The following is an 11,234-nucleotide window of genomic DNA, read 5'->3' as shown; positions in this document are numbered from 1 at the left end:
AGGTGAAAGCATGCCATCATGACCTTTGTGTCTTTCGTTGTCCCTTGACAATCAAAGTATTATACCACTTGAAACACCTAATCTGTCAGATCACCGCCTTGGAATTTTGGGAAGTCCAAACGTTCGGTTCTCCTTCGGATAGCATTGTCGAGTTCGCGAAAGATCCTTGGTTCAGGTCTAAACTTTTGTGCGTGTTGATCTCCTTCTCTAAATCCTCGAGCACGTCTATCGCCATCTCCGAAGGGATCAATATCATCCTCTAAATCCTCGAGCACGTCTAAACCGGTGCCGCACGCCTCTCGGGTTCCACCACCACCAGTCTTGGGTTGTGTATCGGAGGTGGGGGATGATGTGTAGGAAAAGGTAAAAGAGGATCACTGACATTAACATGTCGCACCTGGACCTGTGGGGTATCGGTTCGATGTGGTCCCACTGCTGGTCCTTCTTGAGGCACCGATCTTCGTCGAGGAGATGACGAAGCCAATCAGTTCATGACATATTCTTTTAAAACATTATGATTATTTTGCATTGCATCAACCCTATGCAGCAATGTTTGAAACATGCCCTTAAGGCTTCCGCCAAACCCATGTTCACACCCATGGACGTTGGTTGACTCGGTCCCGCCGTAGTCGCCCCAAAGGAATCAACCTCACGATTAGGGTTATCGTGGATTGAGTCTTCCCTTGTCGGTGTATTCTCCATTGATCTCCTTGTTAATGCCACCTTCCTTGTTTCTATGATTAATAGAGATCTGAGGTTCGCCTGGCTCTGATACCAATGATAGGTTATGGAATGATTTCTTCAAGATCTGAATTTATTATAAGAAGCAGTCCACGCAACCGAAAGAAATTATTCACCAAATATTTTTCCATAGTCAAAAAATTACGAAACTAAGTGGAATCGATCTATAACTCCCTGATCTATGTTTTTTGTATTTACGCCCTTTGTAGATTCGAGCAGAAACTATGAAGAAAATATGATATAGTGTAGATGATGGTGGTGGTGACAGGTCGAGTGGATGTTAGGGTTATGGATGATAATGGAGATGAGGGTGTAAGGTTGATGTTGTTTAAGGGATAAAGATGAAGGGGAAGAAGTAGTCGAGATCCCAAATAAGAGGGTGGACTTGATAGACGAAGGAGATTAGAAGTTAGGAGAGAACTTGCCAACAGTCAAGGGAGATTAGAAGTTAGACGAGAAGATAGAGAGGCAAGAAACCAATATTCCAATAGCATTTTGATTTTGGTTGCCATCCACACATTTATAGAGGCTAGCTAACAAGACAAAATAATAATTATTAGCCCTAATTCTAGTGGACTCTCGTCGATCGCATTTGAACGCACAAAAGGTGTTCTCTATCAATGCGAACCTAATGCAGACGTTCGAACACACATTTCGTGTTCTCTATTTTTGCGAACCTGATGCAGGCGTTTGTAAAGATGTTCAAATGTGCCCCCAACCACGTTGAAACGTGACCAACATAAAATTTATTTTAATAAAAATAAATAATTAATACAATAAGAAAAGACTCTAACTAGGTTTATTAGAAAGAGTGCCCTTAATGTTGAAGCAACATTAGACATTGCCATAATGTACGCTCATATGTTTCATTTTCCTTTATACTCGATTGAGATGATTTTCGCTAAGAGTGTACCAATCTCAGACTTTTCATTCCTAACAAATATCTTCTCAATGTCTTCCAAAAACTTCCTAGCCGTAACAATCGAATTTGAAATTGTCCCCCAAAATGCCTCTGATATAGATCTCTTTATTATTACGAGACACATGCGATTTGGCCTCTCTCACTCTTCATTCTCCTTCTTTTCTTCAAAAGTACTGAATCTGTAATAGTAGGAGAGACAATCTGTAATGCAAGGTCTAGGCCCATTATACCAAGAACTATCATTAAGTTTTTTTTCCATGATTTAAAATTGGTTTAACATAGGTATATCATTTAGGCCTGTAGCAATGCTAGCTGAATAATAAATAAAGAATAAACACACAAAACAACACAATTTAGTTGAAAACACATAAGTTTATAAATTAAATTCAAATAAAGGCTAAACGAAACCATCTTTATCAAGGTATCAGTTTCCATTAAGTGATCACCTTTTGGCAAGGAATTAATTTATTATGATACTTTGGTGTAATAATAGAGTATTGATGATTCAATAACATATCGATCAACATGCACTCCTTTTGGTATTAAACATAATAATCATCATTGTACTTTATTATCATTAAATTGCACAAACAACTTTAACAAGCATTAGCCTTCCTTTAGGCCGATCAATATTTTCACTTATTGAATGCACACATAATACTTTATGTACAATGAACACAAATTAACCTTGTTATAAGAGGTCACTTTAATAAAATTATAACTCAACTAATTCAATTTAAGGTGCATATATAACTTAAGTGCCTTTACAAAAATCATAACTTATAACTTAACCTTAAAACATACATAAAATTGCATCACAATAACAATAGTTTAAACAAAATTACCACGTTCATAGCATGTTCGCATCTCGTCCAAACGCACCATAAGGTGCGTTCACACATAATGAGGGGTGATTTTTTGCGTTTGAATGCAACTGGTAAGATAAGTGACTACATTAGAAAGCAATTGGCAAGATAATTGACTACGTTCGAACGCAATTGGCAAGATAAGTGATTACATTCGAATGCACCCACATTACATGCAATTCGAGAATGAAATCAACTTTTTAATTTGTGCTTTTCTAGACTTTAAGTTTAAGACAAAAAATCTATTATGAATCATCAAGAAACTTTAACCCATAATTCGATAAAAAACTGATCAAAATAATCTTAATTCTTTCAAAATCAACGAAGAGCTACCATTTGTCATAGGAGGCTCTAATATCACTTGTTGGGGTCAAACACTTATACCATGGGAAGAAGAAATAGTTTTCCACCTAAACCTAAGGACCAGTCTATATCAAAGTATACTCTAATCATAAATACTTGGGTGCGAAACTCTAAATCTGAATCTATGGAAATTCTCATGGATCAATCCAATTTGTAGAGAAATCATCAATCATCCTCGTGAACACATGACTCATCTCATATGTTCTTAGCCCTTCTTTTCAAACTACAATAGATCTTCTAAAGCTTTAATATTTACCCTTGAGAAATCCTCTCCAATTTTCTTATGGATCTCTCAGCTCTCTCTCTCTCTCTCTCTCTATTAGATGGTGTCAACAAATATGCAATTCATAATTATATTACATATTTGCCCAACATTGAATACTATGATCCAAGAGAACAGAGATAGATGTCAGGTTCCTCTCTTAGCCTCATGCCTTCATAGTAAGGCCTTGGCGATGACCTTATTAGGATGTTCTTGCACAATTGCTTTGTTAGGGTAATTAAGTTATACATTACAAATATATATAAATATATATATATATATATATATTAATAATTAAATCTTACTTTTTGTAGAATTTGTATGCATATATGAATACAAATAATTACCAATAACTTTTGAACCAGGGCTCTAATGCTTCTGTACTCTTTGACCCAACACCGGCCAACCCCAACATAGAGAAAACTTTCGCTCTAAACAACCGTAGCTTGGAGGGCTTCAAAGTGTTCGACGAAGCAAAGGCTGCTCTCGAGCATCACTACCCAAGCATCTTCTCTTGTGCAAATGTTATCGCCTTTATTGTTTGCGATGCAGCTAAATTCTTTAGTGGCATTAACTACATCATTTGCTCTTGAAGGCGAAATGGAAGGGTCTCCTTTGTAGCCAAGAGGCTCCAAAATCTGCCCCCTCCTTTCTTCAATCTCACCTAGCTCATCACTAGCTTTGCATCCAAGGGGTTATACATGGATGATCTAGCCACCCTCTCCGAAGCACACTCCATCAGTGACCTCAATTACTCATTGATCTCGTTGTAGGATCCCTGAATTAGGCCATCTTTTATTACTTCAGGAACAAATGCCCATCGACTACAAGCCCTACTGTGGTTGTGAATCAAGATATTGTGACGCCAAATTAATTGGATAGCCAATACTACAAGGATGTGATAGCTTATAGACTACGGTTCTCTTAAGAAGTAGCAAGTATTTCATCATGAAAACTACATATGTTACGCAAATCAAAGGATGTGTCCACATGTGCTTGGTGAGAAAAACATTTAGAGCTAAAGTGAACTTTAATGTCACATGGAAGGAAACATCTAGATCTATTGTGCTTTTAATGCCCACATCTATGATAAGTAAGAACAAAATAACTTCTATAAATATTCTTCCAATTCATAGCATACATACAATCATGGTCATACATCGGTCTCACAAAACAAAGAAACAAAATGTAGAAACAATATCACCTCTCTTTCTTGATGTAATGGTATAATCCGAAGAGGTGTTTTCGATGTAGCCATGTCCTCCTTTTTTCCTCCTCAAGGTAATATTTCGCCGCTTACAATTTTATTTTTCTCATCGAAGAATTGGAAATAGATGTATCACTTTGATAATTTCAATTATATATCCTTCTTTGCATTTTCTCGATCGATCTTCAATGAACCTATAGAGAAAAGGAGACTAATTAACTTTTAATAAATCAAATTATAACTTGTTAACTCTAACAACCATATTTTTTCTACATTCTACATGTTTATGCATGTAAACTTCCAAAAATTAAATTTTATCATGTAATTAAACTTTCTCAGAAGTTAATCATGAGAGAGATAAAGAATTTTTTAAATCTCATTGAAGCTTCTCATTTAAGTCATTCTATTTCATTGATCAACTTTCTTAGTTTGGAAATCCGAGTAAGAGATGGAATAAAAAAGTAAAAAAAAGTCCACAAACACACGACCATAATTTTTTTAATATAAAATAACCTCTCAATAGGTCAAGAGAAAAAATAAAATCCACTTAAATTAGATCAATCCATAACATTACATTCTCATAAATAGGAAGTACTTACAAACACTTAGACGTTCCTTATCTAAGAGCTGACGCCCGTGTAAAATTGGTCTCCCTTAACTATTCAATGATTAGATTGACTTCATGTCTAGTTGTCAAGTATATCACTATGCATCACTCCTCAAAGCTCTTCGTGTGTTGGTGATGGTCATTGATGTAGATAACTCGTCTCAGCTTCTGTAACATCTACCCAAAAAGAAAAATACCAAAATTTAAACTAGTTTCAAAACTATTTGCTTTTGATCAGCCTATCGAGTGCGCACCTGACTTACCGAGTATAAACCGACCCACGATCTATATACAAAGTCGTATGTAAAATCTGTTTTTAAGTGCACACCTAGCCTGCACAATGGAAAGTTCATTGGATTCAGTTGATTTCTCGTTTGATCTTCAATTTTCTCTCGGTGAGCACTATTCCACAAGGCATATGTCTTAATATTACATTAGATATAAGTACTTCCATTCATAGTTTTTATTATCTTTGGTTCGCATAATGGTGTTTTATCGTACAAGTTTTTTGCGTTTGCTTGATTGATTGCTTTGATTTTCCTAGTTATTATCACTATGTCAAAATAGTTTTTTTTTCCAGTATTTATTTATCGGTTTGTATTTATTTTATTGCTTTGATTTTTCTATTTAGTGTATTATTATTTTCAGCTAACTTGATTAGTTTGAATTAAGAAATTGGATATACTAGATCCATCTTGCGTAAGCCAGAAAAGAGTTGTTTCAAAATAAGAAATAGGGCTCCCGTGCATGTTCTAAGGATCGAAAGAAATATGGTAAAAAGAACTGGAAGACAGCACAAAGATTTAGCACAAAGCAATTTATTGTACATTACACTGATCATGACAAACAATAGCTACGAAATGAAAAAAAGAATGGAATTAAACAAGACAAACAACATCAGCAGACTAAATGATTCACAGAGTGCAACGTAAAACAATACACATTGGAAAACAAATACCAAGTCATCATGAGCCAAGTCGTCACATATGCATGGCATGTCATACTAAAACAAGCTAGCTAGCTAGTTCACAACCCTGCACGTCTTTCTGACCTCACCATAGTTTCCAGTAAGCACTCCTATGTTTCCCATCTTCACCATGGCAGCTCCAAACTTCCCCTCCCAGGCTCCTTTGTCCCTCGCAAACTCATCCACCAAGGCTGCCGTCTGGGGGCTACTCAACAAAGCCTCGTCAGAAGAGAATAGCACTCTGTGAGCCATTACATTCTTGTAATACTGGTTGTCTAATTTATTTGGCGTCACAATATCTTGATCCACAATAATAGTAGGGTTTGCAGTCGATAGACATTTTCCCCTCAAGAATGCAATAAAGGATGAGTCGATCAATGGATCCTGGAGCGAGAGGGAGGTGCAGTGAGACTGACCAATGGAGTGTGCTCCGGAGAGGGTAACAACATCGTTGACAGATAATCCTTTGGATGCAAAGTTGGCAATGAGCTGGTTGAGGTTGAAATTTGGAGGGGGCAGATTTTGGAGTGCCTCGGCCGCGATGGAGACTCTTCCGTCGCGCCTCCCAGAGGGGATGGTGTAGTTGATACTACCAAGGAATTTAGCGGCATCGCGAGCAGCAAAGGCGATGATGTCCGCGCAAGAGACGATGCCTGGGCAGTGATGCTCAAGAGCAGCCTTGGCTTCATCAATCACGTCGAAGCCATGCAAGCTAGGGTTGTTTGGAGGGGAAGTTTTCTCCGTGTTGGGGTTGGTTGGTGTTGGATCGAGGAGTACGGAAGCATCACAGCCCTGGTCCAAAATTTATTTTCTCATTCATATATACATATGAGTTCTAGAAAGAAGAAAATTTCAATTATAAAAAAATATATTTAGTAATGTATAATTTTATTACTCTGACAAAGCAATCGTGGAAGAACATCCTAATAAGGGCGGCACCAATGCCAGGAGTCTTGGCCACAGCCTTGTGCACCACCTTTCTGACAATCTCCTCAGCCTTCGGGCACTTGCAATCATAGAATCCAACTTGTAGGGAGGCAGAGGAAGTGGGAAGCATGGCTTGGAAGGCCATTGCGAACAGAAGGCATGAGGCCAACAGGGGAAGCTGACATCTACCTCTGCTCATCTTTACTATATATATGTATACTAGATCTTAGAGAGAGAGAGAGAGAGAGAGAGAGAGAGAACAGTGAGAAGGGATGAAGAGCGCTGCTCATGCTGGTAGCTATTTATAGATGAGAAGGAATGGGTTTGAGCAAGTAAACCATGCAAAGATACGATAGAGACTTCTCTTTGTTATGCAAATTAGGTTGAAGAAGTAAAAGCTAGAACGTGGGTGGCACAAGCTGGAATTTTGACTTTTATTTCTCACCAATGAGCTCGAAGGGGCTTTTTCAATTTCTATTTAATGTAATAGAAGATTCTGTACAACCGACAAATATTTAATCCAAATGCATACTTAATCCAAATTTTTGTCGGTTGTACCAATCCTTCCTAAGTACTTATTGAGATTCTAAACAATTTAACTAGTTTTTTCCTAATGTAGTTCTGCACATTAAATATTGTACCGTTCTATGTGAGTTACAAACTTGAATTTTATTCAAGTAGGTGACTTCCAGGTAGATATCTATATTGTTCAATTAAATTAGCTAACTAAATGATTCTTGATACCCGTAGCAAACAAAATGAGTCCATGACTTCGTGGCATTCACATTAATCAAAACTAAACTAGTGGAGGTAAACAAGTTGATAACTCATCTAATTGAGAATTTTATTTGATGTGAGTATTTAGACTAATCAAAAACACTAATTAAACAATTTTAAAGTCTAAACATAGTACAGTACGAGTAGGCTGCACATGCTAATAACAAAGTACAAATATATTGATCCAAATTATACCTCTAGATATGAATATTGACAACGAAATTTTCTTTTTAATTAAAAGAGAAGTTGCTAACCGAGATAAACTTATTACACTTGGGAGGAGAATACCGTCTCAAAACTAAAAATACAACCCAAAGTATATAGGGAGAGAGGTTCAGCCTATCCGGGTACACAAAGTTACAATTCCTTCCAACACGGGCAACCTAACCTAATCTGCCGCTTTTTTACATTTTGTGTCCCTACAAACAAAATTAGAGATGGGATCAAAATTAGATGTCAATCTTGCAATTGGATTCTTCTAATTTGTTGAAAACAGTGATGATAATTTCGGTATTACTATTATAAAATATTCTTGAAATCTTTCCAACTAGCAGCATAGCATAGAGCTTCTTTAAGAGCACTGGGGTTTGACACTATAGTTTCTAGATCCATCATTTTTCTTTTGAAAATTTCTATAGCAAGTACTTCTCTAGCTTTCCAGTCGTCTCTTCTTAATAACTTTTTTTTTCACTAAGATCAGCCCAACCACAGACATTACTCATATTCTACCATCTTCTATATTGATCCTCTTAGTAATTCATCTTTCATCTATCGTTTTTAAACCATAGATCATCTTACCATCTACTTTTGCTATTTCCACGAACTTTCATTTAGTCCAAAATCACTTCACAGCCTCCAACAATTTCTAGAAGTATGTCTCATAAGTCTCGTTAAATCAGCCTCACTAAGATCACCTACTAGCATTGGTTCACACCAATTTCAAATATCCACATGCAACTCGTGACCCAACTAAATTTAATATGTACCCGCTCTTGTCTATGTGTATTACATCCAAACGTACAACGCTTTTATTACGGGGGCACGACCACCCTAGAGACCCTCTTTCGATGTTAGAGGACGCACAAGACCCCCCATTCAAACTCTCACACCTCTCTAGGTGGAGGAGTGAAAAGTGAAGGGGCTTTAGTTTCGATGCGATGAACATTTCACCCCCGGTTATCGATGTTCCAAACCGATCGGGAGTGTAATGCTCATTGATGGTCTCAAAGGGGACGATAAGGTTATTGGTGATAGAGAGTATACAAAGGAGATCCATGGCGAGGACGTGGAGGAGGACGCGGAGGAAGATATTCAAGTTGAGATATCTATGTATGCATATTCGGGTACTTCCGCGCCTAGAACATTACAGGTGGACGGACTCGTTAGAAAGCATTGTGTGTATATCCTTATCAATTCCGGGAGTACACATAACTTTCTAGACGAGAGGTTGATGAGAAAGATTGGCTTGGATGCTGAACTGACAATGGGGTTTGAGATCGCTATTGGAGACGGCACGAAGCTTCCGGTAGAGAGCTTGTGCTGCCGGGTAGGTATACGTGTGCAAGGACACGACATCATTGTGAACTTGTATCCATTGGTGCTGCGAGGAGCGGACATTGTCCTTGGCACTCCGTGGTTGTAGAGCTTGGGACCCGTCACATTTGATTTCTAGAGTTTGTGGATAAAATTTAAGCAAGGAAACAAAGCTGTGTAGCTTGATAGTGTTCGATCCCTGCTGATTTCAGCGATGCAGCAAATAATGGGGCTGCATTGTGCGAGTGGTTGGGCCTATCTTTTTTAGTTAAACCAGTAGGAGATGAGCCTCAAATGAGTCCAAGTACTATAATTGATTTGTCTAATTTATTGGATAAATTTGCTAGAATATTTGAGGAGCCAAAAGTGTTGCCGCCGAGGCGAACGGCGGACCATTGCATAGAGATTGTGCTCAGGGCTGCACTAGCGAACGTAAGATCATATCAGTATCCACATGTGTAGAAGGAATTTATCTCCAAGATGGTGGTCGAGATGTTGGAACAAGGCCTCATACAACCATGCCATAGCTCCTATTCATCGCCCGTGTTATTAGTGCGGAAGAAGGACGGATCGTGACATTTTTGTGTGGACTACCGGGCACTAAATGATATCACCGTCAAGGACCTGTATCCCATTCCGATCATAGAGGAGCTGCTGGATGAGCTTGTAGGGGCAACCACATTCAGCAAACTTGACTTAAAGGCAGTGGTATCACCGGTGCATGTGCACAAAACTACATTTTGAGTACGGGACGGGCACTATGAGTTTCGGGTGATGCTATTTTGTCTCACCAATGCTCCAGCAATATTTTATGGCCTCATGAATGATATTTTTCAGCATTTGCTGCAACGGTATGTCTTGGTACTCTTTGACGACATTTTTCCGTACAGCGGACTGAAATAGAGCATTGGCAGCATTTAGAGGATGTGCTGAATTTGTTGAAGCAAAACTAGCTGCAGATTAAGAAGTCCAAATGCCTATGGGGAGTACCACAAGTGGAGTATTTATGCCACATCATAACAATGGAAGGAGTGGCATCGGATCGTCAAGAGGTGGCGTGCATGACAGCTTGGCCGATCCCTACTTCTACCATAGGATTGCGTAGCTTCTTGGGGCTGATCGGGTATTATTTCTGCTTCATCGCCGGGTATGGCAAGATCGCTGCTCCTCTCACTTTTTGTTGAGGAAAGACTCTTTTAGATGAATGGAGGATGCCACTACTGCCTTTGAAAAGTTGAAAACAACAATGACAATAGTGCACGCTCTAACTGTACTAAAGTTCACCAAAGAGGTTGTTGTGGAATGCGATGGGTCGAGAGTTGGCATAGGAGCTGTACTAATGCAAGATGGACATCCCATAGCCTTTCTTAGCAAGTCTTTATCACAAAAATCCCAACAATTATCGACCTACGAATTTGAGATGTTCGCAATACTATATGTGGTGACGAAGTGGAGGCCTTATTTGATATATAGGCGATTTATTATTCGAACCAATCAAAAGACTCTTCCATACTTTATGGGATAGCGAATCCACACTCCGCATAGCAGAAATGGGTCACAAAATTCCTGGGGTATGATTATAAAATTCAGTACAAGAAGTAGATAAAAAATAGAGCGGCGGTTGCACTATCACGCTAACCCAATACAAGAATTCTTCTCCCATTTTTTCTTTTCTTGACGAGATGAGGTATACATGTACATCTGCCCCAGATATTATGAGGTTATTATAGGAGTTATTGGATTATCCGGAGCGCCATCCGGAGTTGGACAACCGAGGCAGTTTGCTGCTGGCTGCGGGTGCATCCGGGTACCCTCAAATGATGGATTGTGGCAGAAATTGTTGGAGCACTTCCACCACACTTTGGAGACTGGTCATGAGGGTGTCTTGAGGACATATAGGAGGATATCACAGAGTTGCACGTGACCAGGACTGAAGCGGAATGTGAGGAGTTTTATTCGTGCTTGCGAAGTTTGTCAAAGGGCGAAGGCAAACACATTGAAACTGGCCAAATTACTTCAACCTCTACCAATACCAGACCGTGTTTGGAAAGACATTTCAATG

The 11,234-nt window shown here is 38.7% G+C and overlaps 1 protein-coding gene across 1 annotated transcript; it reads right to left on the bottom strand.

The window, feature by feature from the left end:
* Positions 1-5,989: 5,989 nt before the first annotated feature.
* LOC140790532 (peroxidase 2-like) lies at positions 5,990-7,007 on the bottom strand. Its single transcript, XM_073140650.1, has 2 exons — positions 6,831-7,007; positions 5,990-6,727 (listed from the first exon to the last, which is right to left on the bottom strand). Exons 1-2 carry the CDS (start codon positions 7,005-7,007, stop codon positions 5,990-5,992), a joined length of 915 nt encoding a protein of 304 aa, XP_072996751.1.
* Positions 7,008-11,234: the final 4,227 nt, after the last annotated feature.

The sequence above is a fragment of the Typha latifolia genome, chromosome 6, assembly GCF_019914945.1.
Source record: "Typha latifolia isolate L0001 chromosome 6, TyphaL0001v2, whole genome shotgun sequence".
Taxonomy (NCBI): Eukaryota; Viridiplantae; Streptophyta; class Magnoliopsida; order Poales; family Typhaceae; genus Typha; species Typha latifolia.
The sequence above is the reverse complement of the archived record's forward strand: the minus strand, read 5'-3'. Positions and strand labels throughout refer to the sequence as shown.